Source organism: Phascolarctos cinereus, unplaced genomic scaffold (assembly GCF_003287225.1).
Source record: "Phascolarctos cinereus isolate Bilbo 61053 unplaced genomic scaffold, phaCin_HiC Scaffold_5;HRSCAF=322, whole genome shotgun sequence".
In the NCBI taxonomy this organism is placed as follows: Eukaryota; Metazoa; Chordata; class Mammalia; order Diprotodontia; family Phascolarctidae; genus Phascolarctos; species Phascolarctos cinereus.
This window is the reverse complement of record NW_027555958.1, coordinates 359,437,669-359,460,407: the sequence shown is the minus strand read 5'-3', so window position 1 is coordinate 359,460,407 and position 22,739 is coordinate 359,437,669. Positions and strand designations below refer to the sequence as shown.

The following is a 22,739-nucleotide window of genomic DNA, read 5'->3' as shown; positions in this document are numbered from 1 at the left end:
AACGTGTGTCTGCTTCAATTCTCGCCTCATATGTACATTCAGGGGGCCAAAGTTGTCTCTGTTACACGTTGCAAAGAATCATGTATAATTTCAACATATGCATTAAAGACACTTTGTTGGAAAAGAGCCTCTGAGGTGTCATTTTGCTCTATGAAATCAAATGCTTTTTTTATAGTCAGCAAAAAAATAAGTACAGTGGAATCTTTAATTCTCTGCACCTTTTAGTCAAATTGGGTGATTGTAAAGATGTGTCTTGCTGCATATACTGTTAACAAAAATTTATCTATACTTTCATCAAGAATCCTTTCGATGCATGTGTAGACTTTTCTGAAAGATTTATAGGGACAGAAAAATTGGCATACTGCTTAGTAGTTATTTTTACAATCAACTTCTTTCAACTATATTAAAGTCTGTGATTTCTCTAAGCATTTGGTATTCTCTCCTCTTCCAGGATTAGGAATAAATCCCTCAATGCCCTTAAAATCATGTTACCTCTAGTTTGGACTGTCATTGTGTGTACTTGCTCTGGTCCAGCTGTTCTTGGCATTTTTTTTTCTTTATGGAAATTTCTGCTTCCTCATGTAGCACATTAGGGATTATGTTGGCCCTTAAATGTGGTAGATTCACAGTCACTGATAAAGAAAATAGCTTGAAAGAGAATAATAAACTTGAAAAATCTTCCATTTTCTATTTGTTGTTATTCCTTCTAGTTTGATGCTTAAATGCTCTTGAGAGTACTTGGTTTAACTGGGACTCTCGCCAAACTTTCTGTAAATATTTTTTCCTTCTTACTTCATTTCCTACCTAGCTGACTTCCCAGATTTCATGATCTCCACAAACTCATCATTCTGCAAGATAAAATCAACTCTGTAATTCACACCTCCTGAAATCATTTCCCATCACGCTATAGGACTTCATTATGCCCCTGGGCTAGGTACTCTTCTTCCTCAAACCCAGTCCCCACCCAACTTTTTCAGCTTCTTTTCAGGTACTGTCTTCCCCCATTAGATACCAAGCTCTTTGAAGGCAAGGATAGTCTTACAACTTTCTTTGTATCCCCTGTGCTTAGCATAATGCCTGGCATTTAATAGTAGGCATTCAATAAATGTTTATTATTATTGACAACTGCTTCTGTTTTATGAGGCAATACTGCTCATTAGCTACCATCCTTGCTCCTTACTTCCCAAATCTATATTCTAAATTAGTACTGCCCTTGGCTGCTACACCTTTCTGGCAAGAATATAAAACTCTTCTGGCTGAGATGGTTTCTAGCTCTGACACCTGTTCTAACCATTTCCCAATCTTTGGCATCAACAGCTTATTAAAATAGGTCAGGTTTAAAAAACATGCCATATGTTTTCATTTTTATTTGCTTTTCTAATTTTGTACTAACTCCATTCTTTCCTTCAACAAATCAGTGGTTTAACTATAAACATGCCCCTCACTGGGAAATGATTCCCACATTAGGAACAGGATATTTCCTGTAAACATATCAAGGTTATTTTTTGAGATATCATTTACTGCTCACCTTATCCAGTGACTCTTTTAAAAGTATTCATATATAGGAGTAAAATTTTGACATAGTCTACAAACCTTCAATCAACCTCTTTCCCTTCTTGCTCTTAAGATATGTTTTGCAAAATTTATTTCCCTGGTTCTCCCTTCCCCCATGCCTTACACTTCTACATTTAAGTCAAGGTGAATTAAAGCATGTGTCAAGTACAGTGATTTTGCAGATATGAGAACTCTTTACATTGCTATATATGGAGCCCATAACCAGTCAAGAACTTAGTGGATAAATCTTAGAAAGTTGTCCAAGCCCTTTATACCGAAGCAGGACTCCCAACTGTTGGCAAAGTGGACAATAGCATATGTTTTCAAATATGGCCAATATGTTGATTTATTTTGACTAATTATACTTATTTGTTTAAAAAGGAGATGTTTATTGTTATTGGGGGTAATCACTGAGAAGTAACAGTGATTTTTAAAAGAGCAGAAAATTTAAAGAAGCTTACTATGTATACTTTAAGACTATCATTTATCTGGATAAAAAACAGCCAACTCAGCATATGAAATAATTATTGCCTAAGATTTATGGCTTCATTTTTGTTTGTATGCAATATGCTTTCAACACTTGGTTACCAAAAATAAAGGAAAGGAACAATAATATACATAAACTAAAACCACCCTTCCATTTAGATGCAACTTTTGTCTTCTGATTTCGTTTACAGAGAAAATGTCAAGGTTGATATAATTCCAGGTTCTTTAGTAGCATGTCTATTTGCTGATCACTAGCCAAGCATCTCACCAACAGCTTAATCAATGTTCGCAGAAGGGCTAAAAACTGTATGATTTTTAATAATCCTCTTGCCCCAATTCATTGAAGAAGCACAGAGGGCTACACTGAACTGAGAGCCATTTTGTATTTTCTTCACATTATCAAAGCCAAAAATTTGGTCACTAATGACAAACCTGATGGTAATGGGCCTTTATTTACCCAAACTGGTCCTTGGGGCAGCTAGGTGGCAAAGTGCATAGAGTGGTAGGCCTGCAGTCAGGAAAACTCATCTTTCCTGAGTTCAAATTCAGCCTTAGACAACGGCTATGTAACGCTGGTTCAGTCATTTTAACCCTGTTTGCCTAAGTTCATCATCTGTAAAAGGAGCTGGAAATGGAAAGAGCAAACCACTCCAATATCTTTGCCAAGAAAACCCTAAATGTAGTCATAAAGATTCAGACATAACCAAAATGACTGAACAACAACAAAACTGGTCCTCGAACAGTGGCAAGCACTATAATTGCCAGTCACATAAAACTTGATAGAGCTTACATTCCATGTAACCTTTGAGAACCCAGGATCAGCTCTATACCACAATGAATAATAGATCTGAGTCAAACTTTCTTAATAAAAATAAAAATAAGCAATACTATCTGACATCTGTATGGAACTTTACAATAGATTATTAATTACATTAACTTACATTAATTCACAATTATAAGAAAGCAAATGTCCCTTAATTTCCTAATGCCTTTTAATGTTATTTTAAGTTAGCTTCTTCCAAGAGAAAAATGTAAAACTGCATATGAATATAATGGTGTTATCTTTTCAGTTATTTCTTTTACGAAAAAAATTTCTTCATTGATAATGTCAAGTCAAGACTACAAGAATTTATTAAGAGACTACTTAATAGGACAAGCATTGCGCTAAGTGCTGAGGGTACAAACAAAAAAACAGTCTGTCCCCAAGGAGCTCACAATCTAATGGGTGATTATAAGTGTTTTCTACCACTTCATACTTTGCATTCATTTGGTTTATTAATGTACAAAAAACCCCCAAAAGGTAAATATCATTAAGAAAAATAGGTGAATTGTCTTAGCTATGAATCAATACAACCATTTTAAAAGGCAATTTGGAATTACGCAAATAAAGTGCATAAAATGCCTAGTGATTCTACTACTAGGCTTATACCCAAAGGAAGCCACTGATAAGAAGAAAGTCCTCATATTTATATAAATTATATAAATATTTATAGTTGCACTTTTTTATGATAGTAAGGAATTAAAAACAAAGTATACATCCATCAATCGGGGAATGGCTAAACAAACTGTGGTACATGAATGTAATGGAATACATTACCATGGTGTTAGAAATGATGAAGATGATGAATACAGAAATGCACAGAAAGATCTACATGAACTGATGCAGAGCAAAGTAAAAAGTTACAAAAAGAATATACTCCACCGCCCACCCCTTTACAGAGATTGGAGGTCCACAAGCATGACACACTGCACATATTTTCAGTCTTCTTCAATGTTTTGATCGATGTTGCTGATTTTTCTCTATCTTTTTTTTTTTGCTTTTTTGTCTTTAAAAAACATTTGTCATATGGGATGTCTCTCTGGTAGGGAAATGAAAGGGGACAATGGGAGATATTGCTATTGTAAAAAAAACCCAACAGATGTCAGTTAAAATTTATTTTTAAAAAAATGGCTAAAACTAAAGCAATTTTACTAGCTAAATTCTTCTATTACCCTAACAAAATAATTCTATGATTTCCCTTCCTAATCATTTTAATATTTAACAATACTCTCTGCTAGAAATCTTTCCTTATATTTAAACTAATTCTATTTTCTCTCGTTTCCTCCTCAGTAAAGAGCTTGCAAAAATCATCAAAGTACGACAAAGCATGTCTGAAGTTTTGGTCCCGCACTTAGATACATCTGTGTTATAAATGTGGATACTCCCCGTACCAGAGCTGACTGGAGCCCTTCCATGCTGTAACAGCATCCCGTGTGATTATCATCTACTTTCTTACCTAAAATTCATGGATTCACTTGAAGCACTAGGGACTTTTATCTGGTTCTTTTAATTTTTCAAGACTTTTGAATGTAATACTACAGCTGTCCATGACGTATCTCATTCTTACTATATGATCATCCTACTTCTTTTTCCAGCCATAAAAATCCTTATGGTCTTTTCACTCATTTTTAACAAAATATTGACTTAAAAGAGAAGATAGATAAAAACAAATACAAAAGAAATAAATGGAACACATAAGCCTAACAATTAGACAATCCATCAAAAGGAAAAAGGGACAAACTAGATATGAAACAATACCCAAGCATTTGCTAAATACAGGAAACACATTTTAAAAATAAATAGAGAATGAAAAAGATGCAATATTATCCTAAATAATTACTGTAAGTCTGACGGTCCTGTTTTTCTCATTTTAGCCTGGGTTTCTCAATAGTATCAATTACCATCCAGATAAGAAAGCCACATGACATATTGGAGAGCAGTGGCTTTGAAGTCAAGAAGATGGGGTTCAAGTCCTGCCTCAAATATTTAATAATTATGTGACCCTAGACAAATCAGTTATCCTCTCTGAGCTTCAGTTTCCTAATATATAAAATGATGGAGTTGGATGACCTTTAAAGTTCCTTCCAACTCTAAATCATAATCCTATGAAATACATAAAGAATGCCTCTTTTTTTAATATAATGCTAAAAATGCTAGTTATAGTAACAAAAATTGAGGGGAAAATAGTATAAGCAAAGAGGCTAAATTATTTTCATTTTCAGACAATACAATGGTTATCTTAGAGGATCCCAAGGATTCAATGAAACAATACCTTTAGGAAAGTCTCAGAATACAAAATAAATCCACAAAGAACAATAGCTTTTCTAATAAAACTCAAAGAGCTAAAAAGGAAAATGTCATTTACAACACATAAAATATTCACATGTTAACCTACCAAGACATGTGTAGGATTCAAAAAAATATACAACTACAAAACACTCTTTACAGAAATAAAGCACATTAATTGTTTGTGTTTGGGCTGAACAATTACACAATGTATTCCAAGTCTTAGTGCATGTTTAAGCTGTTAATTCACTAAAGTTTTAAGCTATTAACACTAAAAACTGAACTAAGCCTTTTGGGATACCCTATATAATAAAAATGATGCAATCTGAATTTAAAGATTTAGCGCTGCACAAATCAAATTACCAAGGGGTTACTCCATAGAATTACACAAAATAATAACAAAATTCATTAGAAATGATATAGAATTTCAAAGAAAATTATGAAAAAAGGAGGAATAAAGGGGGTCTTAACTGTACCATTTCTCTGACTACATTAGAAAGCAGTAATTATTAAAACTATTTGGTACTGACTAAAAACAGAAAAGTGGATTAGTATAGATAAGTAAAACCAAGCAGAACAATAGCCCAGTGTTTCACAAACCCAAAAACACTGAGGGAAGGACCCCTATTTGATAAACACTGGTAGGACAACTGGAATATAGCAGAATTGGCAGGAATTAGGTTTGTCTCTGAATCTAACACCATACACTACAATAAGCTCCATATTAATAATATTTTTTTTTAAAAAAGGAGACATTGATTCTTTTCAGATCTATGTTTAGGAAAAGAATTCTTAATTGAATGAGGAATAACCATGATCATAAATGATATTTTTTTTAAAAAGGAAATTTCAATTACATAAAATTCAAAAGATTTCACACCGAACAAAATCTAAGTTTCTAAGAAAAGCTATCAACTGGGGGGGGGTGAAAGGGGATCTTAGCATCAAGTATTTCTGATAAAAATCTGAAGTCTAAGATTTATAGAAAATTAATGAAAATGTGAATTATCAACAATTTTTAAATGCTCCAAATCACTTATACAAAAAATGCAAATTAAACCAAAAACAAATATTCAAATTGTCAGATAATGAAATATAGAAATAGTTCCTATTTGAGAGGCTACAAGAAAGGAGACACTAATACACTTTACTGAAGTTGAAAATTCATCCAAATGTTCAGAAAACAATTTATAATCATGCAAGAAAAGTCACACCTTTTGACCCAGAGATTCCACTACTGGGGATATACTCCAAGGAGAATAATTATAAAAACAAAGATCCTATACACACTGCAGTCAACAAAGTAGGTGCTCATTGTCTACTATGTGTATGTTTCCTGGTATCTAAGAGGTATTTAATAAACGACTATTGAATTAAATTGACTTGTTTGGGAAGAGTTGATCAAACTGTGATATATGAACATAATGCAACAGTACGATACCATAACAAACAACAAATGTGAAGTGTTTGGAGCAACATGCGAAGATTTATGTGACAGAGTAAAGAAAGCAGAACAATCAAAAAGTATTTGTTGAGAAGCTCACTATGTACTAGGCATTGGGAAAATAGTAATAATGATAATAATGAAACAACAATACTAGCATTTATATAATGCTTTAAGATTTTCAAAGAACTTAAATACTATCTCATTTTATCTTCAAAGCATTGCTAGGAGACAGCTGCTATTATTATCCCCACTTTATAAAGAAACTGAGACAAGCTGAAGTGACTTACTCAGAGCTACAAAGCTATTACACACATGAGGCTGGATCTGAACTCTGGTCTTCTTGATTCCAGGTCCAGTTCTCTAACCACTGCACCACTTAGCTACTTTCAAGTACAAAAAGCTAAACACACCCCACCCCAAGGAGCTTACATTCTACTGAGGTATACATGTTCACAGACATGTACATACACAATATCTACATACAGGATATGAGGCACCAACAACTGGTAAAATCCACAATGGCCTTTTAAAGGAGTTGGCACTTCAACTGTCTTTTAAGGAAGCTAGGAAGTCTGTGAGGAGGAGGTAAGAATAGAGTACACTACAGATAAGGAGAGCCACTTGTGTAAAAGATGGAATCTAGCTAGGGGTGAGGGGGAAAGGCGAGAGAACAACTAACAGGGCAGTTTGACTGAAACAGGCAAGTGAAAGGAAGTAATATGAAAAAAGGCTGGAAAGGCAGACTGTGGAAGGATTTAATGCCAGATTGAAGATTCTCTATTTTATCTTAGAAGCAAGAGAATACCACTGAAGATTTGGGAATGGGAGAAGAGACTCTTAGAGGGCAGAGAAAAGGAGCAAGCATTTATTAAATGCCTACAACATGCCACGCTCTGTACTAATAAACACATGAGGCAAACATGGTCAGAAAGGCACACTACTCATGGTCTGTGAAGGATCTCTGTTTAATCATGGAATCAAACCTAGTATACTGTTTGCTCTAGCTTCTATCTTTCCAGGAAAATAAGGAGGAAGTAAAAACGTTCAGTTCCTTCTACAAGCCAAAGATGTGATTACCTAGCGGCAAAATTAACAGGTTCATCATGTTGTAATACCCCAAAGGTTGGAAAATGCTCTGATCTTTTCTGGATGTTCACTCTATACTTCTGGTAGGTGAGAAAGAGCTAGTAATTATAGATTAGTAAGAGTTACTAGTAAACTTATACTACTACCACCATCCCCAAATTCCAAGCAAGTCAAATTCCAGTTTTAAAACTACTGGCATTTGATTAAGGAATAAAATGTTGTTAATAATTGAGCAGTACTCATCATCTCTGAGGCAGTGAAATATATCCCTTTCTTTATAACTGAAGATATAAAGTAATATATATGGACATGTTACTATAAAAATAGAATATGAATGTATAAAAGTGTTTGAAGCAATCAATCACGGATAACTCACTCTACAGTGGGTGCTCAAGTCAAAGGTTATTTATTCTACAGTTATGTAACATTATCATATGCCTATAAAAATTGTCACTTTCTTGGGACAAATAATCTATACCAACTGAGTAGTAAATCAATGTCTATTTTACTATTTGCATATGCCCTAGGTATACAGGGGTGCAGGTAAAAAGAGGAATGAAGATGGCTTTTTAAAACTGTTATGCTAGCAAAAAAAAAACCTTATTCACAAATATTCTTTGAAACCATGAATTAATCAGTCAATAAACATTTATTAAGTGTGCATACCACTTGCCAAGAACATGCTGAAAACTAGAGATACAAAGAAAGGTAGAAGACAGTCCTCACAGTCTAACGGGGGAGACAACATGTAAACTACATAGAGGATAAATTGGAGGTAATCAATAAAGGGAAGGCACGCACTAGAATTAAGGAAATTTTGAAAAGAGTTCTTGGAGAACATGGGATTTTATCTGAAAGTTGAAGGAAGTTAGGAGGCAGATATGAGAAGGGAGAGCATTCCAGGTATGGAGGATAGTCAGTGAATATGCCTGCAGTATGAAGTGTCTTGTTCAAGTAATAGCAAGTCACTGGATCAAAGAATCAATTTGTATATGTAGGGGGAAGAGGGAGTTAAGGTATCAGAAGACTGCAAACTGCAGAGTGGGGGTTGACCACCAAACAGGAAGTTGTATATTTGATCCTAGAAGTGAAAGAGATAGCCACTGGAGTTTATTGAGTGGGGTGTGGGATTATGTTCAGACCTGCACTTTAGGAAGATCATCACTTTGACAGCTCAATGGAGGATGGAGTACAATGGGGAGAGATTTGTGGCAGGGAGACACAGCAGGAGGCTACTGCACTACAGACTAGGCATGAGGTGATGAGGGCCTGTACCAGGGTGGTAGTATCACAGGAGAGAAGGGGATATGTTTGAGAAATATTATGAAGTGAAAATTAACAGGGCTTGGCAACACATTGGAAATGTGGGGTGAGAGGGAGTGAAGAATCAGGGAGGTCACTTAGGTTGCAAACTTGAGGAAATGAAAGGATCATGATAACCTTGACAATACAGGGAAGCTAAGAAGATGGGAGAGTTTTGGGGGAAAAGATAATGAGTTCACTTTGGGGCATGTTGAGTTTAAGATGTATATAGTACCTCAAGTTCAAGATGTCCATCACGCAGTTGGAGATGTGAGAATATAAGTTAGGAAAAAGGTCAGAACTAGATAAATACACCTGAGAATCTTTAGCATAGAGATCACTGAATCCATGGGAGCTGAATCAATGATCACCAAGTGATACAGTATTACAGGAGAGGAGGAGAGAACCTAGGACAGAGCCTTGTGAGATATTCATTGTTAAAGATGTGACCTGAATGAAGATCCAGGAAGGAGACTGAGGAGAGTAGGTGGAAAAATCAGGTGACAGCAATGTCCTAAACTAATTACTCAAGTATGAAAAGTCTCTTCTTGAAAACATTCAGTACAACTATAAAATCTAAACTCTAAAACTTAAGATGTAATAAACACAGAGTGAATGGTTAGACTATGAGGACTTATTTACAACGACCAGCAAATGAATTTTTAGTCTGTAAACTAATCAAGCTATCCTCCCCATCAACCTGTTATCACTTGATGGTTTTACCTGTATGAAAACCTTTAAGTGTACTAAAGAACAATTTATTACCGCATGGCAACAGTTCCCTTGGTAAACAGAAGCTCTTTGCATTCAATTTCAAAGATTTGACAAATTTTTTTAATTAAAAAAAGTTTCCTGTTAGTGGGCTTTTTATTACCTATGATGGCATTGCCATTTTTAAAAGTAATTATACCATACTACAAGCCAAAAATACTTGTAACTGGAAACATGAGAACACAATTAAGGTAAAGCATACTCTCTTCTATAAGAAACATGGGGAATTCTGATAGTCATTGCATCTTTTAGAGAATAGAGCAAAGGGTAAACTTCAAATTGTTTTTAACAATAATATAACATAATACTAAGTGCAAAATCTACCCTAACCCTGCTAGTCACTAGAATTTAATATCATGTTCATGCTGATGCTAATTTAAAATTATTTGAGGATAATAATGATAATAAACCATCTCACCTGGGGCAAATTTGCTTTTCCCAGGACAAGATACAAATTACCGGCAGATGTAAAAACTATCAACCTGAATATTAACCTGAAAATCTCGCCTGGAAAGGTTAGCTGCTTTGTACACGAGAAGCCAATTCGCTTCGGGATTCAATCACCAAACAGCTTTCTGCAGACTTGTGGCATCTGAAGTTGAGAAAGAAGGAAGCAAGGGCTTTCCAAAGGAAGGTGGAAACCCCAGGGTGGAGTTAGTGCCTCGGCACATATAGGACTGGCGACAGCTGGTGCTGAGTTGGGGGGAGGATGCAAACAGGAAGGGGAAAGGCAGGGGACACCCTGAATTTCGATGGGTTGGGGGTGGGCGGGAGGGACACTGACTCCCGGGTCTGGGAAGGGGGAGGGTGAAAGGGGAGATGGAGGTAGACGCAGTTTTAGGAAAGTGAGGACGGACAGAGCGCCGGAGGAGAGAAGGGCACCCACTCGCGGGATGCTCTCCCTCCTGGCCTCCAACACCCGGCTCGGATCCGACCTTCTGCAAGAGGCCTTTGCTTCCCTCCGGGATTGCCACCCGTCTACCCTTGCTTGGGCAGTTGTTTGCATGTTGTCTCCTTCGTCAGACTGTGAGCTCCTTCAGAGCACAGGACGTCTTTATTTATTTTTGCCTTTTCTTTGTATCCCCAGCGCTTAGTTCAGTGCCCGGTATACAAAAGGTGCTTAATTAATGTTTGCTTCTTGACTGACAGGGAGCTACGAGACCGGCCTCCTCCGGGACGGGCCAGGGAGTGGCGCGGGCCTCCAGGGACTCAAGGGCAGGGGTGGGAGGGAGTGGGCTGCGACCCCCGGCCGCAGTGAGGAAGGGAGGGACTTACCATCGTCCCTGCGGGCGGCGCCGCCGCTGGGGGTCTCCTCCCGCAGGTGCGGGAAGAGGAAGTCCCGGGCGGCCTGGAGGTCCTGGAAGTGGCAGAACTGGAGCAGGGAGCAGGCCATGGCTCCCGAGGAGGCCCCGCTCAGGCCGCGCCGCACCTCACCGCACCCCCCCCTCCCCCGGCCACGGCCCGTGAGCTTCCCGGTCCCCCGCAGCTGCCGCCGCCGCCCAAGAACCCGCGGGGGCCGTAAACCAAGTCCGCGAAGGGAGGAAACGAAAGCGGAAGCTGTCAGCGCGTTCCCTCCTTCCCAGTCTCCAGCCCCCAGCAGGCAGCGCGCATGCGCCGCCAGGCTCGCTATGTGGCTGGAGGAACGCGACGGACCCGGTTTCAGTCAAGTGACTCGCCTCGAGGCATAGCTGGGGCTAGCAAGCACGCCCTCTTTCCCCTTCCCGGCCTTAGCTTCTTAAAGGCTAAGACAACCTTCAGTGGAGATATTTTCTCTGCTATAGTATCTCTAGATTGCGTCATTCATTCATTCATTCATTCAAGAAACGCGGTACTATTAAATAAACTTTTAGAGAGGCCCCCAAGTGGGAAAGACCTCAGATCTCAAGCTCTACCTCATTACCGCCTCAATTGTTAGTGCCTTCCCTCCCAAAAAATTACCATAAAGTTATTTTGCCTGTGTTCATGTTCAGTCGTTTTTCAGTCGTGTCTGATTCTTTGTGACCCCATATGGGGTTTTTTGGCAGAGATACTGGAATAGTTTGCCACTTCTCCAGCTCATTTTACAAATGAGGAAACTGAGGTAAACATAGTTAAGTGATTTGCCCAGTGTCACACAGCCAGTAAGTGCCTGAGGCCAGATTTCAACTCACAAGATGCCAGGTCGGATTGACTCCAGAGGACGAGGCTGCTTGACTCCAGTCAGGGTACAGTATCCACTGGGCCACCTGTCCCTCATTACTGGGAATGTACCCGCTCCACTTCTGAGAATCTATAGTTTCCCTCAAGGTTTAGCATTAGTATCACCTCCTAAGCAGGCCTATCTTCATTCTCTCTAGTTTTCTAGTGCTCTTCCTCTAAACCCCTCAAAAATTACTTTATATTTATTTTATGTATATTTTATATGTATTTATCTGTGTATTTGAAGGTTCTCCCCAAAAGAATACAAGCTGCTTTTTATCCCCATTGCCTAGTACAGTTCCTGATACATAGTATTCAACAGAATTCAATAAATTCTTATTGAATGAATGTATGGCTAGGGTCATGCCTAAATATTCATTACTGAACAGAAGAGCTGTCTATTCGAGTATTATAGTTTTTAGTTCATTCACTCCACCTTATCCCTACTTTCAGGTTCACAAAATATTCATTATCTTTCCCTCCCAAACCCTTCCCTCTTCCTAATTTTCCTACTTCTATTAAGGGTACCACAATCCTTTCAGCCACCCAGGATCATAACCTCGACTCTTTCCTTTCCTTCACCCTTATATTCAGTCAACAGTGAGGTTCAGTTAGTTCTGTCTGTAAGGAGTGTGTGTTTTGCCCACGTAGGTTACATATATTCGCATGAGTTGGGGGCTCTCAGGAAGGCATGAATAGATATCTCCAAGGTCTCATCTACCTACCTTTCTCCAAAGAAGACTGATTCTTGCCTAAAGGGATAAATTTGCCCCGGGAAATTTCCAAGTTGCCAGCTCATTAGGTATCAGAGTTCCCAAGAGAAGGAAGTTACTTCTTCATCTGAATTTTTTTTTAAAAAAAATGTAAAAACTACAAGCTACTCTCTAGCTCCTCCAGATCACTGGGCAAATAAGATTGCTCTAAGTCTAAGGAGTCACTTAACCTGGGGCTAATCCCAAATTTATGGCTTAATGTAAATTTATTATTTTTATTATTTTGATATTTATGAACCCTATGGACAAAATTTTTTGGACACCTAATACCTGAAAACTATTAAAGCTCCTGTTTGGGCAATTATGATCTGTGGATTTAACTGCACTTAGCTAAAGCAGGGGGCCCTTGATATAACAGTACATATCTACTGTGTGGTGGTAAGTGAATTTCATTATGACATTAGCTCCATTTTGGTGGTGAAATTATTACTGACTTCCTCCAATAACTGCTGAAAAGGTTTACTCATGAATGTTTTAAGTGCTTTAGAAATCCTATAGGCAAAAGGCAATATATTAATGAGCTGAGCTGAACCCACAAGTGATAAAGCCACAAAGGAATGTTTGGGCACTTATTCGCAGAGTTCCTATAGTTTTGCCTAAAATGTCTAAACATAGTAATGGTCAGTTTTGAGATAAAACATGGAAGGCTGCTGTTAAGATGCATATGCTGTCTGGGAAAGGGTAGCACTTCAAGCTCTTATTAGCTGTTAACACTGTGGATGAGATTCACTTAGACTGAGTGAGGTTGGAGAGAGAATGAGACAATGGACAAAAAGGAAAAGGGATTAGAAAAAAAAATTGCATTGGAAGTCTGGAGACCTGAACTCTAGTACTGGCTCTGCCATTAACTGTGCAAATTTGTTACTCATAACCTCTCAGGGCTTCAATTTATTTGTTTGTAAAATGAGAGGTTAAGATAGATGATTTAAGCAGAATTTGGTTTGGAATGATCAATCAATCAATATCACTATGTGCCAGACACTGTAGTAATGAGGATACAATGACAAAACTAAAATAGCCTCTTGAACTCAAGGACCTTACATTCTAATGTGTAGATATATAAGAACATATACAAAATAAATACAAAGTGGTTTTGGTAGGAAGGGCACAATCAACTGGGGGGGGGGATCAAGAAAGGCTTCTAGCAGAGAATGGAGTTGGAGCTAAATCTTAAAGGTAAAAATGAAAGGGGAGTGCATTCCAGATATGGGAAACAGCCAATAAAATGGCAGGGAAACAAATAATGGAAAGTTCTGTGTATAGAATACCAAGTAGGCAAGTGTGACTATAAAGTTGAGGGGAGTAATGTGTAAGGAGACTGAAAAGGCAGGACTTTAGGACCAAGTGGGATGTTAGAATGTAGCCTTAAAGATTGGCGAGCATGTAGACACTGAGCCTCTGGGCATTGGGAGCAAGAAGAAAGAACATAGAGAAGTGGATGGAAGGATATTGAAGACAAGTTTTGCTTACTTCAGTCCAGAGGTAGCCTCAAGTTGAAGTCTGTTGATCACATTCTATTATCAAATTGAGTAAAGTTGGAGAGAGAATGGGACAATGTACAAAAAGAGCCAGCCAATGACCTTGTATTAGTTACAATCCTCTCACTTGCGTTACTGCTGCTCTGTTTAACTGGCAAGAACGCTGTTTTTTTTTTTTGAAACAATATAGTAATGTCTCTTTTCCAGCAACCAATGGTGGCTCAGAAACAGACTTCATCTTAAGCTAGGTGTAAGGGAGAAGCATTTATAAGAGAAGACCAAAAGAAAAGTGGTGCTATATGTAAAAGGAAGAATTAATGCTATTACAATGTGAAAATGGCATTTGGTATTCATGTATTCCTGTGTTTCCTCAGTGGAAGAAAAGAAGTACAGTAAAAATGCTAATTTATAAATATAATGATTTAAGGAAAGAAAATGCCAATATGTGAAGATGAGAGAAAATAAATGACACTTTTAATGTTCACTCATGTGACTTTTAGGTCTCTCAGAGGGGGCGGGGTGTGTATGTGTTATAGACAAGTTGATCCTCATCCATGGAAAGTTTCCACATTGTGAGTTTCCCTACACAAAGGAAATCATAGGTATGGACCCCCCCAAATTATATGTAATATGATATTATAAATACGCATGTATGATATGAGCTATCTGTATAATGTATATATTTTCTATATCTCTATATATGATTTTTTTTCATTTCATACTTAGGATTTGCTTGGTGTGGGGAAATACACAGTATGGAAACTCACTTCATGGATGCAGATCAACAACGTCTATAACTTAAGATTATAGATCTAAAGTTGCAAGGGATATCAGAGGCTAGCTAGTGCAAACTCTATTTTACAGATGAGGAAGGAAGCTGAGATTCAAGCAAATGAAGTGATTTGCCAAGGTCATACAGGTAATAGGCATCAAAGGCAGATTTGAACCCAGGTCCTCTGATTCCAGAGTTATTGCTCTTTCCACTGTACCGCTCTGCTTGGACTTAGCAGACTTAGAGAGTTGCTTAGAGAAATTAAGAAGCTAAATGAATTTCCCCACTGTACAACAAGTATATGGCAGAAGTAGATCTTGAATTGAAGCCTTGCTTACTTCAAGGCTGGCCTGCTATCCATCCTGCCTCAGCTGCCTCTCAAAATAAATATAACATATTTTTTAAAAAATGAAATATTTATATAAATTGATACATATTATGTATCCTGGACAAGTTTTCCAAAAAAGAAACATCAGTTACTAGTGTATCCCTTTTATTCAAATGAAAATGTTTTCCTTTTTTGTTTCTTTTTCCTCTGGTCCCCCAGTTCGACAAGATAGTCTAGTTAGCATCACAGATCTGCTTGGAAGGTTTTAACTGTGTAAATAAATCTTATTTGCACAATAATGCAAGAACTGTCTTCTAAATGGCAAAGAACTACTTGTTTTTCAAGTATTTGTGTCTCTTCCAAAGAGCCAAGGTTTTAATCCTAGGCTCTGTTCCTCCCACCATTGCTGATCACAACTCTCTAAGGCTTAGTTGACATCAGGAGCTGCTGAGGGAGGAAAATTCTATGCCTGGTGGCAGTCTTCTAGTGACAAAGCTTTTCTTCATTTAGCTTGGTGGATTCTTAGATGACAGCATCTTGCTGTCTTTCCAGCTTGATTATGTAACTTCCAAAGTTACTAACCTACCCTTCACAAATCAAGTTTACCTCTGTTTCCTACTGGCTTATTAAGCATATTAGTCAGCAAAAATAGATATAAGAGATTCTTTCATATAAAGTAAATGTCTCAGCTCAATATTATTAAAAGTTTTTGAGGGGCAGCTAGGTGGCACAGTGAATAGAGCTCTGGTCTTGGAGTCAGAAGGACCTGAATTCAAATCCAGTCTCAGACACTTAACACTTACTAGCTGTGTGACCTTGGGCAAGTCACTCAACCCTGATTGCCTCACCAAAAATAAAAAAAAAAATGAAACAAAAAAAACATAATAAAAACCACTCCCAGCTCTGTTATCTTGGTGGCAGCTAGGTGGCGCAGTGGATAAAGCACCAGCTCTGAAGTCAGGAGGACCTGAGTTCAAATATGCCCTCAGACCAACCACTTGACACTTAATAGCTGTGTGACCCTGGGCAAGTCACTTAACCCCAATTGCCTAAAAAAACAAACAAAAAAGTTTTTGGTGAGATTTGGTATCTGAAAGTATTTGAAACCCTCTTTTTTAGTTTTAAATATTTTCTTTTATTTTACATGTAATTGGTTACATGTAAAAACAATTTTTGACATTTGTTGGGTTTTTTTAAGTTCTGAGCTCCAAATTCTATCCCTCCTCTCTCCCGGAAACAGTAAGTAATCTGATATAAGGTTCTACATGTGCAGTCATGTAATACATTTCCATTAGTCATTTTGAGAGAGAGAGAAAGCAAGAAGGAGTACATTGTTGTGCCCTAATTATAAGGAAATGGGGGGGGGAGAAAAAAGGAGAGAGATAGGAAAGAGAGAGGGAAAAAGGGGAGAGAGAGAAATAGTCACATGACATGAGGTAATTAATGGTGTGTCTGCAGATATAACTACTAGGTGAACTAGGACTCACTGTCTGGAAGAGGAGTGGTCTGGATGCCCTTAAATAGCTCTTATTAAACTTCTTGGTTTTCCATATGCCCTAGAAACCAAGGATAAATCAACATTTCTTAAATTAATGGTGAGAAATCTTCATTGGTTTATTTTTTACTTTTGTGCCACTTCCTGGATTGTGTAATTTTTTTCCCTAAATACTAGAGGCACATTAGAAAAGTGGAAATTAGAGCTGATAAAAGTCCCTAAATCATTCACTCTTCCTTTCTCAGAATTTCCAGAATTACTACCTGTGATATATTTTATAAGATAAGGTGAGGGTAAAGGTGCTAGCCAGTCTAGTATTGAATGTTGGTCTTCTCTTTTTCTCCAGTGAGAAAAAATCTTGGTGGATTTTTTACAATTTAGAAACTTTCTGCAGGTGTGTTCTTTTTCAGATTTCTCATTAGACTTTATCTCTCTGTTATTCTTGCTGAGATCTCTTTCTAATATTTTCAGACTTTAATAATATTGTCAAGTAGCTAATTCTAACCTGATTGCTGTATATAATCTTGGATTTCATTAATCTGGGATACACTTGGATTTGTTAATCTTTCTAAATACTTTCTTAGTTATTTGAATCTCTTCCCTGGATATGTCTTATATCCTGAAATAGAAAAGAGAGGCACTTACATGACCAGTGTCTATGATGACGATGCTTCCACACTTTTTCTACTAAGGGCATGAAGAGGTCTAGGACTTTTGGGGTGCTGGTAGAACCCCAAGATCATGGTACTGGGCCCTGTCTGAAAGAATTCAACTCAAATCTTCTTCAGCCAGAGGAAAAGTTTATTAGTGATAAAACACTTAGGGCCAGGTGACACCCATAAAGATGAGTGGGCATGAGAGGTTCTCAGCCTTTTGAGTGTGAGATTCTCAGCCTGAATGAGGGCCAGGGTAGATCTTATATACTTTGGGTGACATGGGAAGGGCCTGGGTAAGAATTCCCAGAGATTGGAACGTCTAAGGGATTGAATAAAATAGATAATGAAGGAACTGAAAGGTATCTGAATGAGATTAAAAGATAGGGTAAGGCTTTCAAAGGGAGATGAGGGGCTGGGGCCTGTAGACAAGGGGAGCCAGATTCCCTTTGGGGCAAGGGGCGAAGACCTCGGCTTGGGCCACACCCCATCAGGCAGAGATGTGCCCTTAGTAAGGCAATCATATGACTGATGATGATGATGCTCCCTCAGTGTAGATTGTGATAAAGTTACAGGGTTACGTGGAACTTGAAGGAGAGGTAGAAGAATAATAGCCAGGACTATGAGGACATGTAATTAGGGAACTTTACCCACCCTCCACCCCCTAGCTTGAAAGACTTTGATAATTAGCCCATCTGGTGTGGGGACAAGCTGTTTGTACCTGTATCTGGGCACAGACTCAAATCTCTGTTTTTGGAGAATGGTGCTCGTACTCAGTCATAACAGCTGATTCCTGATCATCCAGCATCCATTGAAAGGGCACTCTGGTGGAAAAATCCAGTACCTATTGTGTTACTTATCCATTGCAGAAGAGACTCTGGTCATCCCCTGAATGGCTAGTCACTTATTTCTTTAGTGAGCATTGTGAATGAGAGCTCTACCTCTCCAAGTCTGCAATGCTTGAAGAAAGGGAACACACACACACACACACACACACACACACACACACACAATATCACATATGTGTGTGTATATGTATATATACATATAGACATATATATACACACATGTACACACACACACATATATATGTGTGTGTATGTATATATATATGTGTGTATATATATTTGGAAAGTAAACTTCCTTGTTTCTCCCTTCAAGAGACTGAAGGGAAAGGACATAGGCTCCAAACTGAAAGGATGAAAAGTGATTGGAAAATCTGAATGCTTATAAAATGAAAGAACTGAAACAGATGGCGTCTGAAGTCCTTCCAACTCTAGATCTGTGATTCAGTGCTCCCATGGGAAGAGGAAACAGGGAAGACTGACCAATGAGGACCTAGTCTTTTGAGCATGTAAAAATATTCTCTGCCTGCTGCCAATTCAATATGTGGAACTTTGGAAGTTGGTTTTGGCCATGATGACTCAGGTTTGGTACTATGTGCAGATGAAAAGCAGTCTAATTGGATTTGGAGTCAGAAAAACTGATGATTCAGGAGAGGCTGAACTGCAGCTGAATGTTCATGTGAAAAGTTCAAGGGGCCAATTTCTTACTCCCTTTGAAGTGAAGAGGACTGCTTTAAGCTTCTGAGTGGAGGAATAAGGACAGCTGCTCTATCTCCTACCCTGTTACCAAGTGTCCCACAAGCATATGTTGCCCCTGTTTGTTTACTCTTCTAGTTTTAGGTAAATAAATATCCTGATATGGGAATGCCTGTGTGATAGGTAAGAATGGAAAATTCATCGAAGTCATAAAGATCTCACTAGCAATTGGAGTCAGTGATAAAGTCTGCTGGAGTAGAAGTGGCTGATAGCATAGGAATTGTCTGCAGATTAGAGGTGTCTTTCTTATCCCCTCCCCTAACGAAAGTGGCAGCTTCAGGGATTATAACAATGGAGAGAAATGCTTGTTAGGGACTCTGGGAAGGCACTAATCCTCCCTTCCCAGACAGCTATACCTAAGGGGAAACCCATGAGGACTCAAAGACAAAAGAAAAGGACTTCCTGTGCCAGGAGTTGGGAAGGACCTCTAGGTTACATATATTTACTCCATATGTCCATCATTCCCATTATACTTAAAGTTTGAGCCCACTCTTCCCCAGGAACCTTGGGTGTATAAGTAGAAAATTTGCCACCAGTTTGTGGTGAGCGAGAGATGTTTTCTAACTACTGTTAATACTGTGCCTTCTCAGTTAATACCCTTTCTAGAAGCCAATAGAGGTCTACTGGTTGGTTGATATTGTTGTACCGAGAAATCAGCAAGCGAGACCCAGATGTAATTTAAAATATGGATTTATTAGTGCGCGGCTGCCAGGGGTATGCACGTCCAAATCAAGCAGCCCCGATCAGGGGTCGAGCTAGGGTTTATATGGAAAAGAGCATGGGAAAGAAATGCCAGGAACACTGATGAGGTAATCCAAAGGTGCAGGTGTCTTTGGGGGCTATGGATGGGAAGGTACAGGGAATATACCGGACAAGGAGGGGGATGGATCTTTGGAGTCTGGCAGGAGGAAGAGTCCTTGGGCTGGTCAAGGACACCCCTCTCCCTCTGTCCTGATGAAAGAATGCTCTGCAACAAGGGAAAGCTTTCTCACAACACAGGAACTTACTGAGGAATTGGGAGGCTTCCAGGGACATGATCTGAGGGCTGGGGCCTGAGCAGCCCAGCTCTGTGTAGCTGTACCAGGGAGAGAGATACGGGTCGTGCTGAGGCCCATGCATGAATAACTGCTAGGCACAGTGTCCTTGGGCTGGGGAGTGGTTGTCAGAGACAGTGTTTCTGAGACTAGGGAGAAATTGGGGCACAAGTACAAGCACAAGCACCCGAGCACCCCATTATTACGGGTCAGAGATCACACAAACCAGACCAGGTGTCCTGGTCTCTGGTATAAACATAATTATCTAAAGCAATTATATTGCGAGCTTTCTTATCCATTTGCATTGGAGGTACGGGCTATGCTGAGCTATGCAAGAGTACATTTCACTATTGTTTAGATTTAGGAGAAGAGAGGTCTGGGGCAAGATTAAGCAGCAACTTCTGCTTCCCATGGCTTAAAGGGCCCTACTACCTAAATGGCAAAATAATGTTCTGCCTTACAGTATTAAGTGACATACCAGTGGGAGCTCAGGAGTGATAGTATTAGGAATCACAGTCTCTCGTGGTTACCCCTGGTGCAGTGCCAGTTTGGGCAATAATCCCTAAGGGAATGCTATAGTATGATATGTGTATCTAGCACTTCTTGAGTTGATCTTGCTTTTACTAATATAATGAATCTTTTAACCATTCAATATGTACTTCCTCAGCCTTCCTCCTCTTTTTTTCAAGAATCATCACTGACCTTTTTCTCTATTCCCCAGTCATAGAGGATTAAATGTTACCAGACCTCCTGAACACTGATCTTTTGATCTCATTCCCTCCTACTCTTCCAAGGTCTTTCTATAGTAGTCATCCTCTCTCTCTAAGTCAACTTCAATTTAATTCAACGTACTCTGCTGGCTCCTTCCCACCTTCCTGAGCAAATATACTCAGTTCTCCCCAGTCCTTCCCTTCATTCTTCTAGCCTATCCAACTATCATCCCACCTGTTTCTTATAGTTCACTGCTAAGCTTTTTTTTTATTGCTAGGTTCTTGAAAACTGTCTGCAACTAATGTCTCTACATCTTCACGAGCCACTTTCTCCTTTATTCCTTGAGATCAGCCTTTTACTGCCATGATTCCAATTAAACTTTTTTTTGGCAAAGGCTATCACTGACTCCACAATCACCAATCCATTCTTTTCCCCATTCCTTATCATCTTGACCTCTCTGTAGCTTTTGGGATTATTGACCAAATTCTGCTTTTGAATATGTTCTCCTCTTGTGACTCAGGGACCCAATATTCTTTTAATTCTTCTGTGACATCATAATTGTCTCCACCATATTCTCTTAATTCTTCTCTGACATCATAGTTGTCTGTCTCCATCAGAGAGATGTCTGCCACCTCAGGCTTTTCCTGATTCTTGAGAATATTCCTTAAGGATCAATCCATAGCTCTCCTCTTTTCTCAATTTATACTCTTTCCCTTGGTAAGTTATTTTTCTATCATAGTTACCCCTATCACTTCTGTGCAGATGATTCCTAAACCATTATCTTCAATTCTGACCTCTTTTCTGAGCCTTATGTAAATCTGGATCTCCAATTATCTATTTGGAAATCTCTACCTCAAAGGCAATATGCTCAAAATAGAGCTCATGAACTTTTCTCCTAAACCTTCTCTCCTTCTGATTTCATTATTTCTATTTGTGGTACCACCATTCATCTTGGCTTCTATATTCATGGCTCTATGGATATCTTTGACTTTCTCCTGTCCCTTGCATTTCAGTTATCAGATCCTTTTGGTTTCATCTCTACAACATCCCTTGAATCTATGCCTCTTCTCTGTTACCCTATGCTGAAAATTCCAAGAGACACAGTGGTTGAATTGAACAATTCTAATGACAGATAAATTCTGTAAGTGAGCAGAAGAGAGACTTTAAAATATAAATGAAAGGAAATTTGAATAATACAAGACTATTCTGCACCCATCAGAAACCACAGGAGGCAATAGCATAATATTCCAAAGAGCAAAGTATAACAAGATGCAAGCCAAGGTGACATACCCTGCAAACCTGAGCCTAAACATCAATGAAAAAAAAATGGGTGTTGAACAAAAAAGAGGCATTTGAAGTATTTCTACAGAGACAAAACCAGACTTGAAGAAATGATTCACTTTTCAAATATCCTAGACAACAGATATACAAGAAATGTTGACAAATCCAAGAATAACAACAACAAAATGACATCAGGATCATTAAGAGATTTCTTTCTAAAAGCATATAAGAAGGCAAATGTGAAAGCAGAAGCCAAATTAGAAATGATGGTGGAGAAACAGGCCTGAAACATTATGGACTAATTATCAGGATACAAATAAACCACACAAATAATTGGCATTTCTGCCTCGTATGTAGTAGGCACTTACTCAATACCAATTGAATTAAATTTCTATATGCTACCACCAAGAAAGTCTGTCTTTTGAACACCTTTTTCTGGCAATGTATGATTTTGATTCATAGAATGTCACTGCTTCCATAGAGTGGAAGTTTCTAAAAAATTTTTTTTTAAATTGTTGGGGACAGTTATGCAGTTTAAAAAAATGGGTTTGAATCTATACCTTACATCATATTCTACCATAAACTCCGAAGTTTATTAAAAAAAATAGATCATAAAAACTGGAAGAAAATGGAATGTTATTCTCACAATTGTGAAGAAAAGAAGTATTTTTATCAAACAAATT

At 38.4% G+C, this 22,739-nt stretch overlaps 1 protein-coding gene across 1 annotated transcript in view; it reads right to left on the bottom strand.

Annotated features, from left to right (window-relative positions):
- Window positions 1-11,320, bottom strand: part of RAB3GAP2 (RAB3 GTPase activating non-catalytic protein subunit 2) — a 127,629-nt gene extending 116,309 nt beyond the window's left edge. Inside the window, 1 exon segment of the mRNA XM_020982238.2 lies at window positions 11,028-11,320. Within this exon segment, the coding sequence (XP_020837897.1) occupies window positions 11,028-11,145 (118 nt within the window). The 5' untranslated portion in view covers window positions 11,146-11,320.
- Between the last annotated feature and the right edge of the window lie 11,419 nt (window positions 11,321-22,739).